The 27,492-nt window shown below is 30.5% G+C and overlaps 4 protein-coding genes across 4 annotated transcripts; all 4 read left to right on the plus strand.

Annotated features, from left to right (window-relative positions):
• The first annotated feature begins 5,403 nt into the window (after positions 1-5,403).
• Positions 5,404-7,258, plus strand: LOC130970076 (glucan endo-1,3-beta-glucosidase-like). The gene is made up of 2 exons (XM_057896042.1): positions 5,404-5,635; positions 6,081-7,258. The coding sequence occupies exons 1-2, from the start codon at positions 5,578-5,580 to the stop codon at positions 7,010-7,012; spliced, it is 990 nt and encodes a 329-aa protein (XP_057752025.1). The 5' UTR covers positions 5,404-5,577; the 3' UTR covers positions 7,013-7,258.
• Positions 7,259-9,361: 2,103 nt separating this feature from the next.
• Positions 9,362-11,575, plus strand: LOC130969550 (glucan endo-1,3-beta-glucosidase-like). The gene is made up of 2 exons (XM_057895324.1): positions 9,362-9,556; positions 10,503-11,575. Exons 1-2 carry the CDS (start codon positions 9,457-9,459, stop codon positions 11,435-11,437), a joined length of 1,035 nt encoding a protein of 344 aa, XP_057751307.1. The 5' UTR covers positions 9,362-9,456; the 3' UTR covers positions 11,438-11,575.
• A 6,623-nt stretch (positions 11,576-18,198) lies between these two features.
• On the plus strand, positions 18,199-20,423 carry LOC130969663 (glucan endo-1,3-beta-glucosidase-like). The gene is made up of 2 exons (XM_057895503.1): positions 18,199-18,451; positions 19,202-20,423. Exons 1-2 carry the CDS (start codon positions 18,382-18,384, stop codon positions 20,131-20,133), a joined length of 1,002 nt encoding a protein of 333 aa, XP_057751486.1. The 5' UTR covers positions 18,199-18,381; the 3' UTR covers positions 20,134-20,423.
• A 2,418-nt stretch (positions 20,424-22,841) lies between these two features.
• LOC130967872 (glucan endo-1,3-beta-glucosidase-like) lies at positions 22,842-25,148 on the plus strand. The gene is made up of 3 exons (XM_057892909.1): positions 22,842-23,004; positions 23,624-23,923; positions 24,348-25,148. The coding sequence occupies exons 1-3, from the start codon at positions 22,920-22,922 to the stop codon at positions 24,986-24,988; spliced, it is 1,026 nt and encodes a 341-aa protein (XP_057748892.1). The 5' UTR covers positions 22,842-22,919; the 3' UTR covers positions 24,989-25,148.
• Positions 25,149-27,492: the final 2,344 nt, after the last annotated feature.

Genomic DNA, 27,492 nt, shown 5'->3' on the forward strand with positions numbered 1-27,492 from the left:
GTCTCTCTCTCCTCCTTTTTCCACATCGCTGAGAATATGAAGTCTTCATCCTTGTCGTTGATTGAAGCATCCAATACGGCGTCCCTGTTTCTCTCACAAGACTCTCCCTCTCATTTTCTTTTTGACGTCGCTGAGGAGAAGATGAAGAAGCCTTCATCATCGTCACCGATTGAAGTATCTGGCGCAGCGTGTTCGCGAGTTCGCCGTTGAGGAGTGGCTTCGCAGTGATTGAAGACGTGGCTGACGGTCATTTTTGTCGTTGTTTAAGGTTTTATTTTGTTCTAGTTACTAAACTTGTTTTTAGGATTGTGCCGTTGAGAAAATTTATTTCTTGTAGTGTTTTTTGTTGGAGTTGGAAATCAATTATGGGGTTAAAATTTTGCTCTTTGTTGATTCATGAAAATTGATCAAGAGTTCTGGTTTTCTGACTATTAAAGGAGCACTAGTTATCAATTTCTCTTATCATTATTTATGTTTAGTGTTTGTTTTGTTGTTTAGTTTTGGGGATCGCTTTTTTTGTGGAATTCAATTTTGTGGAAGAGACGTTTTTTATTTATTTTTTCTGTTACTAAACTTCTTTTTAGGATTGTGCCATTGTTAAATTCTGTTTCTTATTGGTGTTTCTTGGCTGAAATTGGAAATCATTTAGGGGTTAGGTTTCGTTCTAGTTGCTTAAGCATTTTCAATAGCTAAAAGTTGACTAGTTCCACCACTGCGACTTCCATCTTCACAAGCCATCATGCCAGCGACCTTAACTTTTGCCATTTGAATCGCTGCAACTATACTGTATAGGAAGGGGATATATATGCAACATTTTAGAATTAGGATTTGTCATTTAGGGACTAATTTGACCAAATTTTATAAAGATATTGTGCTGGCTGCTAACGAGGATGTAGAGAGATGTATTGACAGGTAACTTCATGTGCCACGTCACTTTCCGTTGATGTAAAAAGTGACGGAAGAACTAACGTGACTAAACTAAAATTTTTTCAAAATGAATTTGACTAAAAACATCTTTCGGAGACCAAATTAAAAATCGCGTAATTTTTTAGGGACCAATTTAACTATTTACTCTATCTTTAGGTAAATAGTTATTTTTTAATTCGCAAAACTATTATTTATTTATTTATTTTTGTTCAGTATATTTATTTTCTGATATGCGATATTCAGCAAATCATTTGGGTCTCTATAACCAGCAAGTTAGTTAAGTCATTTGAATTTATCCAAATTAGGCTAAAGAGAAAGACGCCATAATCTAAAGTAGTTTTTCTAAGGTTCTGAAAATTGGACCAGTTATCAAACCGTTTTAATTATTGGTTCACTAGTTTATTGGTCTAATTGGTGGTTCAACCGAAAAAAACGTTTTAGAATAGAATAATAAATAAATTATAAATAAATATTTTAAAATATAATTATAGTCTAATATAAATCTTAAAATATCTTCAAAATTTAAAACACTATATAAAATATCATCAACCAAATACATATGATCTTATCAAAATTCAAACTCAAAAGTTAAATAGTAAAAAAGCATATCTAAATATTAAATCCCAACATCATGATTTATCAATCATCAAAATCTGCAAGAACTTGTTGCAAATCTGTTTCGGTGGGATTTTCTTCACCTTCATTCCCCCTTCTTGAGCAGAAGAATCAAGAGATGCAGCATAAAAACCATTACTACCACCGCAGCATCAATTTTACCTAATAAAATACACATATTATCATTATTACATTATAAACTAACAACATTCTAATAAATCATTAGAAAATAAATATACTATACTCACGCAATAAGTCATTCACATTGTTAGGAAGATCAGACTTTTTCTCTACAACCTCTTCAGTCACCCAAAAGTCAACTAGACTGATGCTTTCATAATCAATTGGATCATATTGTATCTTGTGCTTTTTTTTTTCTTCCTAAAAAGTTAAATACAATATATGAAGATTTAATAATTTATGTATGAAATAATATGATATTTCATGAAACATGTATTACCTGGATTTAAGACGCAAATTATAGGTAACATAAACAATGTCATTCAGTCTATCATGCTCCAATCTATTTCTTCTTTTTGTATGAATCTGGTAAAAAAGATTTCAATTTCTCTCACACCCAGAAGAAGCAGATGCTTGGCTAAGAATGCGAACAGCTATCTTTTGTAAACATGGAGCAGAACTACCGAATAACCTCCACGATTCATCTACCAATTATAAAACCATAACATATTAGAAGTTATCAATTAAGAACATAGGAGCATAAAACAAGTTACTATTAATTAAATGCAGCTCGAATAGCTTCTAGTCTATCAAAACTTTTCTTCCGATCTCTATATAAATGTATTTCTTTCATTGACTCAACTAAATCTAAATTGTTACACTTGCAATACAAGGTAACAAGATCAAGCAAACCTCACATAACATCAGATGCTTTTTTTATAATTTTCATTAAAAAAGAATGAAGGATTCAGGAAGCAAGCTGCTGCATGAAGATCTTTCTTCAAATACTTGTCCCATCTTGAGTTGATAATATCTGTGTACGGCTAATATGCAGTCTTGTTTTGTCTAAAGATCTCTTTAATTGTATCTTCTCCCCTTAGCATTCCTTCATAAACATATCCCAAAGATAGTTTGTCATCAGCATCAACAAGCCTCAGCAATTTAATCAGAGGGCCCACAAGTTTACATACAGTAAAGCAATCATCCCAAAATTTGCAATCTAAAATAATAGCACTTACAGCTCTACCAGTAGCACTCCTTCTTAATTTGTGATCAGTGAAAATTGAATCTACAACCAATGCTTGCAAATCCTTTTTACGATCAAAGATGCTCTTCAATATGATAAACACAGTTACAAAGCGGGTTGCACCAGGACGGACAATTTCTCTCCAATGAGGTCTTTTTCTTAGCCAAGATAAGAAAATTATATAATTGTACACAAATATTGTGATCTTTGAAGCACGTGTTGCGAAATTAGAAATATACACCATACTGCTTATATATTTTAAAATAAGATTAAGTCAATGAGCAACACATAGTGACCAATAGATATTATCGTATTTTCTATAGATAAGCCTACCAGCAGCAACATAATTGACCGCATTATCAATCACAACATGCACAATATCATTAGGGCCAATCTATTCAATCACCTTAGAAAATAAATTATACAAGTGTGAAGCATTTTTTACAATACTGGAAGCATCTATTGATTTCACAAAGCACAAATCTTTAGAACAATACACTAGAAAATTGATTAACATTCTTTTGATCTGTCCAATCATCAGCCATGAGGGTACATCCAGTTTCCTTCCATGCATTCTTATAACTATCAACTAGCATTTGACATCCTCTTTTAAGATCAGCCAACAAATGAACCCTTAATTTATCATAAGAAGGACCTTTGTAACCAGGTCCAATACCAGCAACACCATCCAACATATCTTGGAAAAATGGTGACATCACATCATTAAATAGAATTTTACAATTCAAAAGCTACCGAGCAAACCGTTTATCAACCTCGTGTATAGCCTTTTTGTTTTGCAAAACACTTTTAATACTTGGTTGAACTCCTGGAGTTGTTCTTGGGGCAAACATATGAGGAATGACTTTGGTTTTTTTCTTTGGATCGCCTCCAGCCACTTGCTAATTCGAAGTACGCTGCTGTTCTTCTTGAGCTATTGCTTCATCACTTGCATCCTCTACCTCATCACCACCCTCTTCACTAAAACTTACTTTTTTTTGTTTTTGTTGGTCTGAATTTCTTTCAACAAACTTTTCATCTGTTTTTTCACATCATATGGAACTTTAGGACATTTTTTCACGTCTTCAATAATCTTTGCTAGATGTTTCTTCATCCTGTGAATTCCACCTCCATTAAAAACTTGTAGACAAAATAAACATTGATATTGTGGTTTCCATTCACTATTTGTAGAGTAATATATTCCAAGCTAAATATGTTTTTTCCCGTAAGTTAGAAGAACTTTGTGACTGACTATCGTTAGCACTAGGAAAATTAGGATTAGCAACATCATTCAAAATAGGAAGATCGAGAGGCAAACTATTATTCACAGAAGTATTGTTATCAGCAATTGCTTATTGATTAATACTATTATCCATAACTGAAATTAATAAAATAGATATAAAATTAAAAACAGCCACAACACAATAAAAAATAAAAAAATCCTCAACAACACCATATCTAAATTCAGCCTATAATATTCAACAATATTGCAACAAACAAATTAAGAGCCATCAGATTTTAAAAATAAAATAATCTAATTAGATTTCAGTTTGCATTTCTAGATAGGTTCTTAATCACTCCCTCTCAAAAAAAAAAAAAAAAATACACACTGTTGATTATTTTTACTTACTTTTCTTTTAATTTTGTATTTCTCAAGATTTTATAATACTAGATTACTTTGCTCATTATTATCGTTTTTATCGTTCTTTTAAATTAGAACAGAACAGTATTTGACAATGTACGGATGCATAGTATAAGTACAAGATAATGTATTTGACAGTATATGGATACCTAGTATAAGTACAAGATGCAGCCTAACCAACTTAGAATTTGTTGTCTCGCGAAAAAGAGAGGAAAAAAAACTAACTTGTCTTTTGGGTTGTTATTTTAAATTGATAGAACTACTAGACTTATAAATTATAATAAATGTGTGGAATTGTTCGTGTAGCTTGGGCTTGGAGGAAGAATTAGGTGGTCTAATTAAGGTGCAAAGCATATCAATTTTTCAGAGTATTAAGATAAGACTGATATTTTTAAATATTTTTTAGATTACTTTGTGTACATTTTGTATAAGAAGAATACTAGGGGTCAGCAATTTTAGTATTTGATAATTATTAATTGGTCATCAATAGTATTTTTAATGGTGTGAAATTACATCTAATGGTGGAAAATCACTCACTTTTATTTTGATGGTTAAGTACTGGCCAAAAAACACAAAAATTGCTGATCCCTAGACTTTTCTTTTATATAATATATGCACTTTTAATTTTTGGTATTAAATATGATCGATAAAAATCTGAAAACATAAAATACTTTTTTTATATATACTGAAGAATTATGCATTTGATAATGTACCAACGAATTATACAAATACAATTTCTCTCTATTTACTAACATTTTATAATATTTTGAAAAGTAGTAGTGGATTGCGTTCTTTATACGTACACAATTTTACGAATAATACTTAAATCTAATTAGAGAGAAATAATGGGTACATATATAGCATGCATTAGAGCAAAAATATACCCCTAACTTTTCTTTGGGGTTACGTTATTTGATAGAATTAGACTAGTACAAAATGTGTGGCATTATTGTACACGTTACACGTAGCTAGGAGGGAGAATGGTGTGGAATTTTTCGTCAAACATAAAATCTAAATGGAGTTTGGAGTATTTGACGGGGCCAAAACCTTCTTTGTCATTGTAGGGTATTCCTGTCTCTTCAATATTATGTATCATTTTAATTTGTGTGTATATATATGGGGTCTAACTAAGGAGCTAAGGGCATGAATCCAGAGTATTAAAACAAAGATTTGCTTTACTAACAACGCCATGATTGCCATATTGCTGCTTCTTGGAATATTATCATTCACTCAAGTAGAACTTACAGGTACATAGTACGGTTTATAAATTTAATTATTTAACGCAAGCTAGAGTTTAATATGTATATTATTAGACTTTCCTTTCAATGTTTTTTTAATTAAACTATGGTAGGTGAGAAACCAACACTTAACAAGACACTTGTTGATTAAGGACGCTAAACTTATTTATTTCTGATACTTTTTATGCATTTAATATTTTAAAAGTTTATTGAAAATATAAAACTAAAATTTTCAATAAAAAATTATCTCTTTTGCTTTCTTGTTAACACATTTATAATGGTCTTTATTAAGATTTAAAACATATTTTTATGTGAAATTAAACAGGCAATAATTTAAACAAATTTATTAAATTATCTTATAATTTTTAAATATTAATTTTATATAAAAATAATTGCACATGAATTTTACGCCAGAATTAATTTTTATACTCTTATATGTATATATTGTATACAGGTGCTGAGGTAGGAGTGTGTTATGGAAGAAATGGAGACAACTTACCAAAAAGTCAGCAACAAGTGATAGACTTATACAAATCAAATGGAATCACAAGAATGCGCATATATGATCCAGACCAAGCAACACTCCAAGCCCTCAAAGGTTCAAACATAGAACTCATACTCGATGTTCCAAAAGCCCAACTCCAATCCCTTACCGACGCCACAACCGCCGCTAATTGGGTCAACACCAATATCAAAGCCTATTCGCCAGATGTCAAATTTAAGTACATTGCCGTTGGTAACGAAGTCGAACCCAACGATGGTTATTCCAATTATGTTTTACAAGCAATGCAGAATATTCAAAACGCAATTAATTCGGCTAATTTACAAATTAAAGTCTCAACAGCAATTAAAACAGATTTAGTAGCTAGTCCTGCTTATCCACCAGATAGCGGCGTTTTCAGTGACGCCGCGATTAATTACATAAGGCCTATTATAAAGTTCCTAGTGAGTAACGGATCACCACTTCTTGCAAATGTGTACCCTTATTTTGCCTATAAAGATAACCCAAGTATTGGCTTAGACTATTCTTTGTTTACTAAACAAGATAAGAATGATGCTGGGTACACTAATTTGTTTGATGCCATATTGGATGCACTTTATGCCGCTCTTGAGAAAGAAGGCGCCAACAACGTTAATGTTGTTGTGTCGGAAAGTGGCTGGCCTTCTGCCGGGAACGTTGGGGCAACGGTTGAGAATGCTGGAACTTATTATAAAAATTTGATTAGTCATGTTAAGCGTGGCACTGTTAAGAGGCCCAATGGGCCCATTGAGACTTATTTGTTTGCTATGTTTGATGAAGATCTGAAGACGGGTGATGAAAGTGAGAAACATTTTGGTGTGTTTAATCCTGATCGGTCACCTAAGTACCAACTCAGTTTCAATTGAAAATGTGTTATCTATTGTAATATGGTCATTAGCGATTAGTGATGTTATTATTGTTTTTCATTTTGTCTTATTAAGGAATAAATTTTAATTAAGTACAAGAAAAATGATTCATGTAATAACTATTTTTCTTGTTATAATTATCTATCTCTATATTAAAGGTGTTAGCTCGTCTTTAGCTGAATGTATTGCCTATTATTTGATACTTTTTTCAAGTGATAATAAATATTTTGTTTTGCTTCTGCGCTATTTTTCAGTCCGATAAATTAAGATCTAATTTGTTGTGAATTTAAACTCTATTTGAAAATTTGTTACTAACAAATGAGTAATTGATAATAAATAGTTAAAAGAAAAGTATTCCTACTGACTTATTATCATTTTTCTTTTTTTTTTCTCCAAAAAATTACTCTAAGAATTTGACTGAATATTTTATTTAATTTAATCTTGTGAAAATGTAATGATAAAGGAAACAACCATAATTTAAAAAAAAATCATTCAAACCGTAAAAACGCGAAAAAAAAATTGTATAATTCAATTTCAAATTGAATAAAATGGTAAGAAAAAATTGAAATGTACCTATATCTTTTCTGGACATTAACAGGTCAGTATCTTGTATTAGTAATCCATCGTATATTTGTCTGTAATTAGAATTCAAACAAAGAACTTTCTAACTTAATCCGTTGAAAAAAATGTATCTAACAGTAATAACAAATATAATTTTCACATTGAAGATTAGGACGCGGCTGCGCAAAAACAGAGTCACTTAATTAGGATTGAGGAATCAAAATTCAAAAGAAAGACCAACACCATGACTAATCACACTTGGTTTCTCATGGATGAATAAAATGAAAACACATTGTAAGTAACAGTGAAATTTTAGAGAATGAAAAACAAACTTTTGTTGGGTTTTGCTGACAACTATACTTTAAGGAATTTTTATTTTAAGATTCAAGATAAATTCTTATTTTTCAAAGCATTCAGTGCTATAATTTTTTTAAAAATAAAACATAAAAAGATTTCACGAGATTAATTAGTAGAATTTTATTAAAGAATACTCTAAAAGACATTTGTTAAGAATATTATAAATTAAAAAGTTTTCCAACAAAAAATTTAAATATATTTTAAAATTTTAATAATCAAATGTATTGGATCCAAGTAAGTTGGTCGAAATGGTGGAGTGCATCTGGTTTTATACTTTTATATGTGACAAAAAGATACCTTTAAAACTTAAAAGTAAATACTATCGCACTGCTATAAAACCGGCTATGCTTTATGGTACAAAGTGTTGGACAGTTAAAGGGGAGCACGAACATAAGAAAAGTGTAGCAGAGATGAAGATGTTGAGATGAATGAGTGGTCATATGCGATTGGATAAAATAAGGAACGAAGATATAAGAGAGAGAGTTGGAGTAGCACTCATTATGGAAAAGATGATAAAATCGAGTCTCAGGTGGTTTGGACATGTAAGAAGAAGACTGACAGAACATTTTGTCACGAAGGTGGATGAAATGGAAGATGGATAAGAAGTAAAAAGCAGAGAAAGACCTAAGAAGATTATCTATGAAGTAGTCAAATGAGATCTACATATCTCTGTAGACATAATACATGACAGAGTTCAATAACGTTATTTGATTCATGTAATCGATCGCATTTATTAAGATAAGATTTTGTTGTGATTGTTTTTGAATTTTTACTCTACTAACAAGGCCAAATACTCTTCTTAAACTAGTAGCTAGAGAACTTAAGAAATTAATAACAGATAGATTCCAAAGATGGGTTAACTCAACTTTCACAACTCAAGATTTTGGTTTATTTATTTTCTTCAAAATAATATAAAGAAATATAGTAAATTATTGCAAATATATTAATTAAAACATACTTTTGATATAATCATGTTAGGTATATATAAAAAATCATCCATTCATATAGAATATATATTAAAATAAAAATATTAGAATAAAATTAATAAAATTTATTATTTTTTATCAATAATTAATTATTAATATTTAAAAATATAAATTAAAATATATATTATTAAATTACTAAAATAAAAAATTGAATTAACCACAAAAAATAATGGTAAAAAATAGTAATCCTATGTATTTCCATAATCTTTTATTAGAGTTGGATACTGAATTCTCTTGCGGACTCTGGAATTTTTGGTGTAATAAAAGTACAAAGGATTAGTTTCTGTGGATATATTATATAAATGTAAGAAGTCTCTATACGTATGACATTTGTATGGTTGTTTTTCAATTAAATATGAATGCCTTGTTATGTTTGTAATTATTAAAATATTCTCCATTTAAATATAAACAGAACAAATAGACTTCTACCAAATATAAGAGAGAATTTTACACGTAGCTAGGTCGAAGATGAAGATTTGTGTGTATATATATAAGGAGCAAAGGCAAATGGTTTGATCTTTCACTCAACTAGAGATATATATGGATTTACTTCTTTCAAGAGGAGTTAAGAGTGCCATGATGAATGCTATATTGTTCCTATTTGGAATAATTTTATCCTTCCCTCAACTACAATTTACAGGTGATCTCATTAATACTGCTATATACATATATATCTTTCTCTTTCTCTAATTTAACCCTAGTTTAGTAGTTTATATCCCAAAGAAAAAAGATTTACATTTATATGTTTAGATTTTCATTTGAAAATTTTGTTTTAGATAAAACTTTTCTCTCTTGTATACAAATCATAGTTAAAGTGTTTGAAATGAAAGTAATTATAGAAGTATAACTATAGGTATACAATAAAATCAATCATCAAAATTAGTTATTAGTACAAAAATTATATTACAATATAAAAATATATATTAAAAATAAATTAAATTATATGTGTATTTATATACAAATACATAATTACTAATTTGACGACTGATTTTTTGTATACTAATAATATTTTTGCTAAAAATAACTCATAATTGATGTCTCACTTTATTTTTGAAAGTGACCTAATTTACAATTTGGTATTTGTTTATTTGGGGTGTATCTTGTTTCCTATTTATAAGTGAGTGTGATTGTTTAACTCTGTAAATATATAATCTGGAGTAAATTATCAATTTTTTTTGTGTACACGGACAAATCTATTTATAAAAAAAATTAAAATTATATTATAACTATAAAAAATAATTTTTGATGGGCAAAACTATTCCAATACTAAAAATTTTCTAAAATTTTTAAACTACTCCACTTAATTACTTAACCTAATTTCAAATTTCTAATTCCTATCTCTGTATATATACATGTATTATTTTATATATTTTTTATATATTTTTTATATTTTAATATATATTTTATATATAAATAATTAATTTAATAAATAATTTTTTATATGCACCTAACATGATTGATTATGCAGAATACATAAATAAAGCAACCTCTATTACTAATTTGACGTACTTATAAGTTGTATCACTCACAACATGCTCACATAATAATCACATAATTTTTGCTTAATTATGATTTATGATATGCAGAAGCACAAATAGGTGCATGCTATGGAAGAGATGGAAATAATCTACCACCTCAGCAACAAGTCATAAACTTATACAAATCAAAAGGAATCACAAGAATGCGAATATACGATCCAGATGAAGCAACACTCCAAGCTCTCAAAGGTTCAAACATAGAATTAATACTTGGTGTCCCCAGTGACAAGATTCAATCCCTCACAGATTCTAAAACCGCCACAAATTGGGTCAACACAAATGTTAAACCATATTCACCAAGTGTCAAATTTAGGTACATTACTGTTGGCAATGAAATTGAACCTAGTGACCCTTTATCAAAAAATGTTGTCACAGCAATGCAGAACATTCAGAAAGCAATTAATTCGGCGAATTTACAAAACCAAATCAAAGTGTCAACAGCAATAAAAACAGATCTAGTAACAAATCCTTACCCACCTAATAAAGGTGTTTTTAGTGATCCTGCATTACCATATATAAAGCCAATTGTGAATTTCTTAGTTCAAAATGGTGCACCACTTCTTGTAAATGTGTACCCTTATTTTTCCTATGTTGGTAACCAAAAAAGCATTAGTCTTGAATATGCATTGTTTACTCAAAAGGGGAAAAATGATGCTGGGTACCAGAATTTGTTTGATGCAATATTGGATTCTGTTTATGCTGCTCTTGAGAAAGTGAATGCACCCAATTTGAAGATTGTTGTGTCTGAGAGTGGTTGGCCATCACAAGGGGGTGTTGGAGCTAGTGATCAAAATGCAGGAACTTATTATAAGAATTTGATTAATCATGTTAAGGGTGGAACTATAAAGAGGCCTAAGGGACCAATAGAGACTTATTTGTTTGCTATGTTTGATGAAGATTTGAAGAAAGGTGCTGAAACTGAGAAACATTTTGGTCTCTTTAGACCAGACAAATCTCCTAAGTACCAAATCACTTTCAATTGAAAGTTGAAATTGTTGCATGCATGTGATTGTAGTTTGAGTGCATTTGATTCTCTGTTTTTTGCAACTTTTATTTATTTAAAATTTTATATGTATACAAAAATAAGTTGCAAAATAAGGGTATTTTTGCCCACTTGTCTTTACCCGAATAATGTAATACATATGCTTAATTACATGCTTATAACAATAATGAATACTTATCGACTAATATTATAGCTAACTTTATTATGGGTGGAAATTCAGGTGCAGTTAATTTTACATAAAGTTAATAGATGAAAACTGTTAAATCATTTGATTAAATTTTAAATACAAATGCCTGATTTCAATGTTTTATTTATTTATTTATTTTTTCCCTGCTGAACCAAAGAATCTTTCATTGCCTTCACGTTTTTAACTAAAATGGGAATGAAAATGATGAACAAAATTATTTTAGCAATAATTCATAGCATGCGATAAAAGAAAGCCCGGAATTCCCTATACTTTTCTTACTGATAATTATCAACAAGAGTTTCCTAAAATCCTAATATAAATATACATTATTTTGCTGTCATAAGTAGCACACTTAGGTAACGTTTGTTTTAAGATATTGAGACAGATATTGAAACTTAGTATCATGTTTGTTGGTTCAGAGATTGATACTAAACATTTTGTCTCTGTCTCCAAAATTTCAGTATTTCAGTACCTCCAAAAAGTAGGGACACAGGAAACTAAAATTTTTAGAGATGCAAACTGAAATTTTAATAATATTTTATACCTAAAATACCCTCATTTCAATTAATTCATTCTAATTTTATTTTTTGTGCAAATTAAATTAGAGTTTCATTCTTATTTTAATTTTTGTCTTTCACTTTACACCAAACAGAATACTGAAATTTATTTTAATCTCTGTCTTTTAATTTCTGTCTCTCAGTCTCAATCTTTTTGTCTCTGTCTCTCCACCAAATGCTATCTTAAAGACAAAAACAGAGTCTCTATTGTTAACAGGTCATTTTGCATTGTAGTTATTTAACTTGAATATGATTTGTGATATTTAGAAACTTTTTTAGATATTTAAGTCCAATCTAAAATGTATGAACTAATGAACCTGTTAACAAATAAAAAATTAAAATTGAATAAAAGATTTAAATGAATCTAAAAATTATTAACGAGGTACAAATATTTGTTATATATTTATTAAATAAATTTATAAACAGGTAATAAATAAAAATAATAAAGTTTTTAGCCGTTTAACATGAGGTGTTGGTAGGGATGTCAATGGGGCAGGGCGGGGGTGGGGGATGCCTCCCTGCTCCTCATCCCCACCTCCAGATTTACTTCCCGTCTCCGCCCCCGTTTTCCGTCACGGAGGAATATTACTCCTCATTTCCATTCTCCACAGGGTCCCATTTTTTGCGGGAACCCCATTTCCTATCTATCTGATAGTTCTAATTAATTATTAATTTTCATATGAATAGAGATGTAAGTATTCATTCTATACAAAAATAACAAGATTTTATACAAAAAATCTAAACGACAAGATGATGACTTCTTTCGAAATGACGCAGTGGAGAAACACAACGACGAGCCAGAAAATAGAGAAGTGGACAAGGTGGGAGACACGACAACAGAGAGGAGAATGGACACGACAACAAAGTTACGGAAAGAAACGCCGCAAATAGAGAACACGACGCAGTGAGGATCATGGCACGGTAAGGTGTGACGATGCGGTGAGAAGGGAGAGCGGCGAGAGGGTGGCTGCAGAGAGGTTGGATGGAGTATGGACAGCGTTAGGAATTTCTGAATTGAAGAAGAGTTATGCAAATGAGGATTAGGAGTTTTGGGTTTCTAAAATACATATATGAGAAATAAACTATTAAGGACAATTCAGTAAATTTATGAATTTCGGGGATTAGCGGGGATGGGGCGGGGATCCCCGCACGGGTTCCTGCGCCGGCTTCAGAAAAATTTTGTCCCCCGTCCCATTCCCACGAAAAAAATTTTCCATAGTCGGATCCCCATTTGAAATAGTCTCCGCAGAGATCCCTGTATCTCAGAAAATTTTGCTATCCCTAGTTGTTGACATGATAAAGTTGAAATGTAGGGGCGAAGGCAAGTATTAGAGAAGGGGGGCAATGGCCCCCCCTAAATAAAAAATTTTAATGTATAAAGGTTATTAATTTTTATATTAGCCCTCTTAATTTTAATTTTTTTTCTTCTTCTAATATTATACTTTTATGTTAGCCCCCTCCTAAAAATTACTCTAGCTCCGCCCCTGTTGAAATGTATCCAAAGATGTGATATTAGGGCATGAAATTATTTTATCAAGACAGAATGGCCAAACCAAAGGCCCCTAATATTCTCAATATACACATGTACAACTTTTCTTTTTGACAGGGATATATATATATATATGTGTTATTTTGTTTTTAAAAATATAGAAAATACTGGCTCATTTTTTAACGCTTCTTGTTAACTACACAACTATTGTTATGTGTTATATAAAAAGTTGGGATTTACTTATTCTGATAATTTTATAGTTTGGTTAAATTTTTAGTTACATCTTTATATATTATTTTAATTAAGTTTTTATATTATTTTTAATTTTATAATTAAATTATTTTTATATAAAAAATATTAAAATAATTAATAGAATTTTTTTTTAAAATTTCACTACAAGAGAAGCGGGTGTTAGCTGCGCTAAAACACTAGCCTTTTTTCCAGAGCGCTGCTGTTCGAGGAATTTGCTGCCGTTCTTCATGCGGTTTGAAGATCCGCATCTAATAATTTTAATGGCGGCCCAAATTTCCGGCCGTTCTCCCCAACCGCTCCAGATTGGGGTATTTTGTTGCGATTCCTGCTGCGTGAATACTCCTCCGCTCCAAATAAACTGAACCGAGGCGGTATTGGGCCCTCACCGCAGCAGATGACATTGGGGGGAATGGAATTTTGCCTCGCTAAAATACCCAGAGCAAATTGATTTCGCGCCATAACCTTCAAGTATTTAGCGCGAGAACCCTTCGTCAGAGCCAAGGTATAGCAATCAACAAGGCTCCTTCCCCGCCGTCCTTACCCTTCCCTCTGTCAGATCCAACCGAGTCCGCTCCATCGTTGTTCCGATCACCAGGCTCCTCCCTCAGCCGTGTAGCTCCCGTACACGAAGGTCAAGAAGAAGGGGTCGTCGGAGTCTTCTCCTTCTGCTGTGCATGTGTGTGTCTTCGTCGGCGTTATCCCAATCCATCCGTTCCTGTGTCATCCTTGGCAGCCTTCTCCCCTTTGGCGGTGCTTCGCGTTGCCGATTGCAATAGACTCCCCTCTAAGTGGTTAGTTCCTCTCTCTCGTCCCAATTTAAGTTTCGGAGCTCTTGAGAAAACTATTCGAGCATCAATTTAATCTTTATGCTTTATTAATTTTGGTCTGAACAACGTATTTTGATTAATTCTGGCCAATTTTTTCTACAATTTAACACTCAGATTGAATTTTTTCCCCAATATCTGAACCCCTGAGTCTTGATGTGTTTTTAGGAGTTAGTTGATTTACTTGTTAAATGCTGAAAAACCTGCTTGCTTTGCGTAGAACCTGTGATTACTTTCTTTCATATCAAGACCCATGCACTGTCTGTCTGAATTTATTTTGCAATCCTTTAATTTCTTCCATTTATATTTCTCAATCTTTTCTGGGTCGAAGTTGAATTTGTGTGGCGAGGGCTTCTGGTGAGTTCATTGCTCTTTTTGCGTTTGTTGTTCGGTGTGGCAGTTCAATAGCTGCTTCGATTAGGTTTTGCAACTAAGGTCGTGTTGAGTACATGGGTTGTTGCACTTTCCCTTCCGTTTGCTTGTGTGGGTTTCACTATGTATGTTTCTGGTTTTGTGTTGTGTTCACGTTATCAATCGGCGATAATTTTGGAATAACATGGGGATCGGGTCAAGTCCTTTTTTTTCGAAATTTTTGTATGAGTTTTAATTTGAGCTAATTACAACACAACGTCATCTTTTAAAATCAAAGTAGAACAACTGACATAGTATTAATGAAATTATATTTTATAGTGTTGATTAATAAGACTCTGAATAGTCTTCATGTTTTGAAGTTGGAGATGTTTGTGTTTTTGAGCTCACTAATGAAAAAGATCTGTTTGATGTTCATATTTATAGAGCCCAATGTTAGGGTAATGTATTATAACTTCAGGAACTAAGAGCTCTTAATTCCTAAATAAGGTTAATTTCGCGGAGATGCATCACCTTTTTTTTCCTTTTCTGCATAATCAAACTTTTATATTTGGTTTGGAGCAGGTTTATATATGTATGTACTAAGTATTTTAAATTTATTTCTTGTTTTGTCACTTCAAGATTGCATTGTTATCTTCTCAAAGTGAAGGTTGCGTTTTGTATAAGGATAAGAAAAAGTGAGGCAGAATTTTTCATAGATTTGTATATATATATTTGTAAAATTTGAACAAATTGGGGAGGTTATGAATTCTTTTAAAATAATTTCTGAGTCTGTTTCATATTTAAGAACCTTATTAATACATTAAAGATAAAACCATTTTCGAGAGTTGAAATGTTTTATGAAATAGTTTGATTGAATAAAAACCAGGGTTCCAAAGAAGCAAAGTGAGCACTAACTTGAAATGTAGGATTATGAAATAGATTGATTGAATAACAACCATGGTTCCAAAGATATTTTCCTATTATTCCCTGCATCTTGTGAGTCAACAAGCACACACTTCTGATGATGAGTAAAGAGGGTTCACAGAACCTGAACCAAGAGACTCAATCTATTAAACTAGGACTAATGTCATAACGTGGATGTGAATGTGAAAGAAGATATCAAGTGCAGGAAATAAATTTATGCGATTAAATATCTAATTAAGTTTATAATTAATTAATTATAAATATTTTTAACTTGTGAAAAAATATTCAGTTAATTCTAATATTTTTTATATTAGAAATAATTTAATTATAAAATTAAAAGCAATGTAAGAACTTAATTATATATATATATATATATATATATATATATAAAATTTTATATTTGATAAAACTATAAAAATTAATAAAATAATTAATAACATACTAATAATCAGGTTAATCATATTTTAATTAAAAAATAAGATAGACTACATATATTTCTTTGAAAAAAACTAAAATCCATGCAAAACCTATTACTTTCTTTATTACTTCAAATATATAACATGTCATTTTCTAAAAGAATATTATAATTCTTAGCTACTTTATTCGAAATATGTTAGTACTTGTCGACAAACATACATACATATATTCAAATTTGATGTTTTTTTAAAGTAATTCTCCACTTAAAAAATTAACACAATGTTGATATTAATTTTTTTCATTTATATTCCTAATTAATGAATGAAAGAAAATCAATTAGTAATTAATTAAAGAGACTATGGTCCGTTTGAAAAATTTAATTTTTTTTTGAATTTTTTACTTATAAAAAGTAATAGTATTAATGTCTGATGTAAATTTTAAAACTAAATTGTAGTTTTTTAAAAAACTATTTAAGTGTTTATGCTTTAATGGTGAAATTAAAAAAAATTTCTCTCATAGTAAAAAATCATTTATCATATTTCTTTTAAAATAAGTATTTTTAGAATTAGAAAACCAAACACAAAATAATTTATTTATAAACTATTTTTAATATAAATATTTATTATTTAAACTATTTTTTTAAAAAAAATTAATTAAACTGTTTATCCAAAATGAACCTATATATTTTGCTATCAAAAATATTTCTGTAGTAATTTATTTTTTAACTTTTATCTTTTAATATATTTTAATAAAATATTTTTAATTCAAGTAAATGAATTAAAAGTAAACATTTAATTAGAAACAAGAGAAGCACTACATTCTACATCTTACTATTTTTTCTTAAGGTTGTGCTAAATAATCAAATACAATAAAGGGTGGAAATACTATTGTCATTATTGTGGTTGAAAGGAGAGTGATGGGGGGCGGCTAACATATTAAGGGTTGAACTTTGAACACGAGTATGGCCAAACGATACCTATGGTGAGTACATATATGTATTGGTAATTTATATATAATATATATTATAAAATACATATAAAATATAAAACACTAAATATATTGTCATTAATTTTTAGCATGGATAAAACATATATTTTTATACTCTTGGTACACTAAAATTAGTTATTAATATAAATTATATATTAAAATATAACTTACATATTTAAAATAAATTAAAATAATATATATATATATAATATTTTTGTTGTTAAAATGATATTTGAAAATTCATATCACTTACAAAAATAATTTAAAAGATATGATTGACAAATTCTAAAACTTTAAAACTTAACATTTATAACCATACCTTTGCTAGATGCAAAAAATAATTATCATTTATAAAAAAAATTATTACTTTTATCATATTTGAATCATTAAAAGTTTATTTATTATTAGTATTTTTAAAATTATTTTTGTTAGCCTTATAAATTTTTAGATACTGTATATTTTGATAGTATATCCTTTTTATTAATATAAGTTGGCTGCTCCTTGTTTAACACGTATGCGACTATTCGCTATTCGACCTAGCTAGCTCCATCTAGTAGCACAATTGATTAATTCATGCAATTATACAAAGCAAGTCGTTTCAATTAATTGACTGCGCTATAAGTGAACAAAATTGAGCTTCTTCATGTTGAACAGAATGCCCTTCATCAATTCTCATATTTTGTTTCTTTGCCCCATGATTGACGGTCACAAAATTTTTTCTAACGAAAATATTTAAAAGACAATAAAAATCAATTCTCATTACTGTTTGTTTAATTTGTCACGTACCCAACTTGTGTGGACTCTTTCCCACTTAGCCAGCTTGCATGCAAATATATATAGAGATAGAGAGATGATGAGAGGGATCAACTCAGAGCATTAGTGTTTATTAAGAATTGGTTTATATATCTTTCATATACAATCAAGTAGAGAAATATAATGGATAAAACCTCCATGACTGCTATATTATTCCTGCTTATTGGAATCTTTTCCTTCATGCAATTTGCAGGTATATTAGTTTCTCACCCTGATTTACTTTTTTATCTATGGTTCTCAAATAATGTGGTCTATATATGACAAAATATGGTGTGATACTACATTATTATGCGTTACAAAAATGCTATGTGAATTTAAAAATTAGTTATCAAATCAATCATTATGTATTTTAATGTAAATATATTGATTGTATTATATTTATATCAAAATTAGTTATCAACGTTAGTTATCAGTATAAAATACATGTTAGAATATAAATATATATTGAAAGTAAATTAAACTATACATGTATTTATACACAAATACATTAATAACTCATTTTGGTATACAAATAACATTTTTATAAATTTATAAATTACTAATTCATTTTTTATGTGTATTTTGTATATATAATATATTTTATATAAATAATTAATTTAGTAACTAACTTTTTGGATGAATTATCTCATTTTTAATTAAAGTGAACATAAAAACCTTCTCTTTCTCCCATGTTTCGTATCTAATCGTTATAAGGAGTTTCAATTTTTATTTTCAATAATCAAAAAATAAAAACATAAATAAAATATAAGGGACTAAAATAATTATGTTTTTAATTTAGAAAACAATTTTAAACTATGTTAAAATTTGTTTGAAAAATTGAAGTAAAAATTAATATAAATTAAATTTTAGATTTTAAATCAACCATTTCACCCTATTTGCCACCAATTTTAATATGTCACTAAAAAACTGTCACAAATGAAAATCACACATTTTTGGGTTGCAGATGCACAAGTAGGAGTGTGTTATGGAAGAAATGGAGACAACCTACCAAGTCAGCAACAAGTGATAAACTTATACAAATCAAATGGAATCACAAGAATGCGCATATATGATCCAGATCAAGCAACCCTCCAAGCCCTCAAAGGTTCAAACATAGAATTAATCCTTGATGTCCCCAATGACAACCTTCAATCCCTCACTGATTCCACAACCGCCACTAATTGGGTCAACACAAATATCAAAGCCTTTTCAGATGTCAAATTCAAATACATAGCCGTTGGTAATGAAGTCGACCCTAGTGACTCTAACTCACAAAACATTCTCCCCGCAATGCAAAACATTCAGAATGCAATTAATTCCGCAAATTTACAAAGTCAAATCAAAGTCTCCACCGCAATTCAAACCGGCCTAGTAACGAATTCTTACCCGCCAAGCAACGGTGTTTTCACCGATTCAGCATCGAATTTCATCAAGCCAATCGTGAATTTCTTAGTCCAAAATGGTGCACCACTTCTTGTAAACGTGTACCCTTATTTTTCATATGCTCAAAACCAACAGAGCATTAGTATTCAGTATGCTCTGTTCACTCAACAAGGTAACAATGATGTTGGATACCAGAATCTGTTCGACGCAATACTCGATTCTGTTTACGCGGCGCTCGAGAAATTAGGCGCCAATAATTTGAACATTGTTGTGTCTGAGAGTGGGTGGCCATCAGCAGGGGGTGTTGCTGCTAGTGTTGATAATGCAGGAACTTATTATAAGAATTTGATTAATCATGTTAAGGGTGGAACTGTTAAGAGGCCTAATGGACCAATTGAGACTTATTTGTTTGCTATGTTTGATGAAGATTTGAAGACCGGTGATGAAACTGAGAAACATTTTGGTGTCTTTAATCCTGATCAGTCACCTAAGTATCAACTTAGTTTCAATTAAAGTAAAGATTCATATACACTTGTTTTTATGTGAAGTTGATAGTTGAAAATTATTAGATAAATCAAATTATCTAAGAATTTTCAAATATTAACTTTACATAAAGATAAAACAGTTAGTTTTTACCTTTGATTGAACATTGTGTTTTTGTTTGTGTTGTCTAGAATTACAATAAGGGTATAATAGTACTTGTGCCCATGGCAAAAACAGATCAATAATGTAATGTACTATATACAATTTGTAAACTTGCAATCCAATAAATACTAATAAATAAAAACTATATATTGTTGTGATATGTTTCAAGTATAAGTATTTATTTTTTGATTAAACATAAAATGGTTGGTAAAAGTTATAAAATAAGTGATTAAACTCATCTTTAAGCTTGTTCTGTTTGTTTATAATAAGGCCTTTTCTCAAGTAAATAAACAATCTAGAAAATCCAAGATTAGGCTTCGAAGTGGATTTTTTAATTGAGACTACGTCAAGTTCTTTTGAAGCCCAACATTATGATTATCGAGAAGCATTATTATTGGTGGCTGTTAGGGGTGAACGTGGATCGGATTCGTTCGAATTGGATTTGACCAAAATTTTGATCTGATCTGTACAAAGATCATTGGGTCGGATTGGCTCTAATATTCGTAGTTTTAAAGTTTAGATCTGATTTGATATGCATATTTGTGGATCGAATATCGTATATATCTACAAAACATAAAAATATTTTTAAAATCTTATTTTTATTAAAAAATATCAATAAAATTCATTTTTTCTATTCTTTTAAATATGTTTACTCTTAATATAATATTAAACATACCTTTATTAAATAATAAATTAAAATAATACAACATATATAATAATTATTAGTTGAAATAAAATATAAAAAGAATATTTATTTTTTTATTTTTTTATTTTTGCGGATATACAGATATGTAGATATCTATACAAAATTCACAATCCGATCTTGTTAGTGTGCAAATCCGATCTAATAGCCTTGCGGATTGAATCTATATCCACAATTTTCATATTGGATTCAGATAAATACTGCGGATATGCGGATCGAATTCGATCAATGAACATGCCTAGGGACTGTGGTGGCCAATTCATGAAAAATGTCAATTTTCATGGCCATGTTTTCCAAAGTTATTACCTTTTGATTAACTTATTGATTGAGAAAATTACTAATATTCGCATAGAGTTTAACCTTATACCTAAGGTTTTCTATAGATTTTGCAAGTGTGCCACTTTTTTTTTGTCTTGATTGTGCCACCTTCTTCTTGTCTAGTCTAATCTAATAATATATATGTCCTTTAATTTCAAGGATATATATATGTACGTATGTATGAACTTGTTCAATGAAGATGAAGTCTGAACGAAATCTTTCATACAGCCTAAATTCCTAATCCACGCCACAGTTTTGTTCTTTATCCTAATTTTAATCTATGTATGTAAAAGACTCACATACATATTCAATCAGTGCATAGAGTGTATTCATTACAGAGAGAAAAAAAAAGAAAAAAAGAAAAAAGAGAAATTCACCTATTTGTTTTTTCTCATTCTATGTAGTATGTATACTTAACTTAATTACTTATAATATGTATTGAAGTAAGCATCTTAACCTATACATTTTTTCTATGTATGTGTTATAACATGTCAATTTTTTTGAATCATGTTCATTATTTAATTATTATATATGAATTTAGTAAATTAATTATTAAATAACGAATATTACTCAAAAGAATTGAAGTGTTACATCCGCGTCTTTTTTAATTTTATTGTATTTTCTTGAATAGTTAACATCTAGATAGAGAAGAGATTGGGTCCAAATAATACCAGCTATGAGTCAATAAATTTTCCACATTTTGTTTGAAAATAACATCTTTTATACACATGTTTGCATTATTTTACTAATAATTAAGAGTGAAAATACCACTATTAATGATCGATTCGAAGAAAAAAAATGGTACCTACACAGCCACCATTAGATTGGACTTTCAAGTTTCAACATTAGCATACCCCGCATAATAGGGAAGATGTAACGTCTAAATTCTAATGTGTTAACGTGTCTTTATATGCGACTATTCGACCTAGTACATATAAATGCAAAGGATGCATGTCAATTTAATTTGTTGACTACATAGCTAAGTGAACAAAATTAGTGACGTTTGAATTTGATTGCTTGCACATTGTGGCTAGTTTTAGTAGGTTGGAACTTGGAACATTTCAATTATTCCTTCGTGTTAGGCTGAATGACACAATGAACTACACTAATGGATGTGTTATATATTATTAGAATAATGTTAAGGAAAAAAATAATACAAATTTATCTTATTTAATTTAATATTCATGATTATATATATATAATATTTATAATTATATATTTATTATATTTAAAATTACTTATTTATTTAATTAATAATTAAATAATATAAAATGAGAAAATATTAAAAAAAAACTCTCTTTAGTTCCGAATAAATTATGAGTTCCAAACATTTTCGTATTATTGTTGCTTCCTAAGCTACTTATTAAAGTCATCGGTACTATACGGAACTATAGAATATAATAAATTTGGATATATCAATATTCAAAGTGAGACATAAATTTAAATTAGCATATAGTTTCCATGGAGTGATTGACGGGGCACTAAAATTAAAGTCTTCGGCATCTACTTATCCAAATCAATTCATGCCAACCCTTTGCCACCACCTTAGCCCTATATAGAGGTACGAATTTTGGAGCAAAAGGGACATATCGGAGTGTTGAGTTTGGTTTATAATTTTCATATAATACAATTAATGGATATAGAAATTTCAAGAAGAAGCATGGCTATCATATTGCTGCTTGTTGGAGCATTGTTCTCCACTTTAGTAGACTTCACAGGTCTGAAATAATTGTATTATTTGTATATTTTTTTCTGTTTGTAAACGTTAAATTAACTCTTTTTTTGTTCTATTAATGGTAGAAGAAAATACACAAGTAGTGTAGGTTAGGTTTTCAGAAAAGAAAAAGTACAAAAAATATAGTTTATATTATTTAAGAAAAAATATAGATAGATAATGAAAATACTAAACAATGTGAACAATAGATATATCGGATGTTCATTTCACTAAGTGTGCGGATGGTTATTCTAATATTAAAATTTAGGTGAATAATTTGGAGATATAATGTGTTTTGATTTGATTGGTAATTGTTCATGTTGTTCAAAAAAATTATTAATTACCTAGCATAACCTATAATTTAATTATACATTCACTGTTAGTTGTTAATGAATGCAAAGAAATTAAATAACACACTCTAATATTGCGCTTTCTTTTTTTTTTTTTTGCTATGTATATAAAAAATTAATGACTAAATTAGTTACTATGTATTTGTATTTAAATATATATTATTTAATTTATTTTTAATATATATTTTGTATTTCAATATATATTATATATTGTTATTGATGATTTAATAACTAATTTTTAGTATACACGTATCATATACGACACAACAACAGGTGCACAATCTGTGGGTGTATGCTATGGTGGAAATGGAAACAACTTACCAAGCAAGCAAGATGTGATAAATCTATACAAATCAAACAGAATAAGCAAAATGCGGTTGTATTATCCAGATGAAGGAACCCTTCAAGCCCTAAAAGGATCAAACATAGAAGTGATAATTGGTGTCCCCAATGACCAACTCCAATCCCTCACAAATGCAAACGCAGCCAATAATTGGGTCAACAAATACATTAAACCCTACTCCTCAGCCGTTAAGTTCAAGTACATCGCTGTAGGCAACGAAGTTCACCCAGGTAATAACCTTAGAATGTTAAGTTTGGACTTTGGATGACTAAGAGCCAGTTTGGCCAAACTTCTTAAATAAGTTCTTTCGAAAAATGAGCTTAAAATATAAGAATTTTTATTAATAACAACTTTTAAATAAATTATTTTGTGTTTGGAAAGTTATTTCTTTATTTTAAAGTTATTTTAAATAAAAGTGATAAAATAGCTTTTGAAAATAGGAGAAGTCACATTTTTTAACTTTTTCAAAAGCTCTTAAATAACATTTTGAAAAGTTAAAAGTTTATCTAAAAAATTGTACCAAACACTATTAATGTAACTTTTTATAAGTCAAAAGTAAATAAAAGTAGCTTTTTGTTGTTTTCCAAACGGACCCTAAATAATTTTTACATAATTTAATATTTTTGGTGAATGTTGAAATCATTTATGCAACAGGTGATGGTGCAGCAGGATCTGTTCTACCAGCAATACAGAACATCCAAAGAGCAATTTCTTCAGCCAAATTACAAAAGCAAATCAAGGTATCCACAGCAATAGACACAACCCTTTTGGGAAACTCATACCCACCAAAAGATGGTGTTTTCAGTAACAATGCACTTTCATACATAAGACCCATCATTAACTTTCTATCAAGCAATGGTGCACCACTTCTTGCAAACATTTACCCATACTTTGCATATGTTAATAACCAACAAAGCATTGGTCTTGACTATGCATTATTCACAAAGCAAAGTCCAAATGAAGTTGGATACAAAAGCTTATTTGATGCACTTTTGGATTCTCTCTATGCTGCTCTTGAGAAAGTGAATGCACCTAATTTGAAGATTGTTGTGTCTGAGAGTGGTTGGCCATCACAAGGAGGTGTTGCAGCTAGTGATCAAAATGCAGGAACTTATTATAAGAATTTGATTAATCATGCTAAGGGTGGGACCCCAAAGAGGCCTAATGGACCCATTGAGACTTATTTGTTTGCTATGTTTGATGAGAATCAGAAGCAAGGTGCTGAAATTGAGAGGCACTTTGGATTATTCAGACCTGATAAATCACCAAAATATGGCCAACTCAATTTCACTTGAAAATATATAGGTTGGGTAATGATTATAGATACAATAAATGGTACCTTGATGCACCTAATAAGGTTTTAGGCCAATAATAATGTGAATGGTGCCGCTTGTGATTACTCTGCAAATGTATGCTTGTCTCTACAAATAAAATTGAATAATATTTTAAATAAATCCAAGGAAAAATTAGCAAAAAATTTGTCTTTAATAACAAAGTTTAATTATTAAATTAGTCAAAATTTTATTTATTAAACAAATTAGTTTTTGTGTCAAATTTGTTAAAGAATCAGACAAATTAACTTTTATTATTATTATTATTATGTTTGGTATGGTAAAAAATATTTAAAAATAGGATAATTTACATAAATAAATCAAATTGATTTTGAATTTACGCAATTGCAACTTTCTAAAACAGGTTACATCTTTGTTCTGTTTTAAATCTATGTAAATTGCTACATGGTGTAACGGTTTACAATTTGCACGTAATTCACTATAGGATAGCGCGGATTACGTTAAAATTCGTGCAATGCAGAAATCGTTACAGGGTGTCACAGTTTCTGAAGGAACTGGACCTTGCATAAACCGCTATAGGATCTAGCGGTTTATGAAAAAACAAGGGTAGCATAATCCGTTGCATCCTATAGCAGATTATGTATACGTGGATTCTCTATATATACTAGGGGAAGCAATTGTGAAGAAATAGAGTATCATTTTTACAATGGATAGTGAGGAGAGTTTCCTAACTTGTGCATTACTCTGAAAAAATTCAAAAAAAAAGTAAAAGGCACGCTGTTAAGTTTACTGATAGAGAATCACAGAGTGTATTTATCCGGTCATCGAATACCTTGTCAGAGCTAAAAATCAGTATATTGTAAAAGTTTGGGGTGTGTGGGATCAAGGGGATAAAGAAGTTATTTTACAAGATCCCTATTGCTATTGTGTCAACTAGTGTGAAGTATGGTACATTTGTCATAGGGTCCGACGAAGATATGCAGGTTTTGTTTCTTTGTCAGCGAAGTTTTTTGAAAGCGAGAATACACGAGTTGTATACTAAGTTGGAAGTTGGTGTCGACAGTTCTAGGACATCAGCTCCGAATCCTCAATCGACTTCGTTTGGGGGTGCTTCTACCTTGATGCCTGTGGTTGCACCTGCTTGTCCTGGTTGAACCTCTATCTATTGCAGTTGGGATGGCTAGTTCACCTTGTCTAATTCCTGAATTTGCAAGTGAGGGCGAATCGGATCTAGTTGAAAATGCGATGTAAGAGAATGATTAGGATGAAGAACCTGTTGACATACTTGGAGACAGTGATAAAGATACTCGGAGCAATCCACTTACACAGCATGGCCCATCAAGTTTCGACACATAGCAGCAACATCCTTCACATTTCTCAACCTTGAACTTGGAAGCCATCGGCCAACAGCCGGACGTAGATCCTACCTTTGGGGGGTCGAGGATTGCATGATTGAACTGCTCCTATGAAATTTCAAATTGGCCAATATTTCCAGAGTAAATAGAAGTAGTGTTGAGTGCAAAGAATTATAGCATCCGTCGTGAAGTTGAGTACAGAGTATTAGAGTCAGATCATCTTAAGTACCATGGGAGATGCAAGGAGTTCGATAAAGGATGCACGTGGTTGATTCGTATCACACTTCGGTAATAAAATGATACCTGAAAAGTTAGAAGGTACAACGGACCTCACACTTGCTTGGCTACATCGATTTCAAGCAATCACTGGCAACTTAATTATCATGTCATTTGTGCGAGGATCTTTCCGTTCGTTTGAGCCGATGATGCGGTTACAATAAAGGTATTGCAACAAACTATATAAGTAATCTATAGATTCAGGCCTACTTATAAGAAGGTTTGGCTGGTAAAGCAAAAGGCAATAGCACAGATCTATGAAGATTGGGAAGAGTCTTATGGTGAGTTTACATTAATAACTTGAAACAAATAAATGATACACTCAGTGCATTAAACGATATCTGGATGCCAATGGAAAAGTAAAATCGTCAAACCTATGCGGTCTCAATGTGGAAAATCGCCAGAAGATCTAAGACTGTAGTAATTGAAGAAGACCAGCCAAATTGGTGACATTTTTGTTGGCCACTCGACACATGCATCTATACAACCATGCCAATGCAGCTGAACTCCAGCTATAACTATCCATGTCGTCAAGCTTTGCCACAAATGGCAACCACCGAAGGTGAACTCGATTCGCACTCTTGTCACCAAACAGGTGGGTGAATAGCAGCATCATGATGTACGTACGTGTATATATGCGAACAATATCATCACTTGCATCAGCTGGTAGAACCCAAAACCTTTCATGGAACTATGTGAAATGGATTGTCATCTACTTGACTTTAGTTGGCGGTGGCAGCTCACTGAATAACTTCTGAAATCCCTCCCAAACTGGTCTGCCATCCTCCATATAGTAATCGAAATCACTGCGGTACCCACTAACGGCTTTCCCATTTATGGGCAGCCCCAGCTGATACGCCACATCCTGTAGCATGA

Source organism: Arachis stenosperma, chromosome 3, assembly GCF_014773155.1.
Source record: "Arachis stenosperma cultivar V10309 chromosome 3, arast.V10309.gnm1.PFL2, whole genome shotgun sequence".
Classification (NCBI taxonomy): Eukaryota; Viridiplantae; Streptophyta; class Magnoliopsida; order Fabales; family Fabaceae; genus Arachis; species Arachis stenosperma.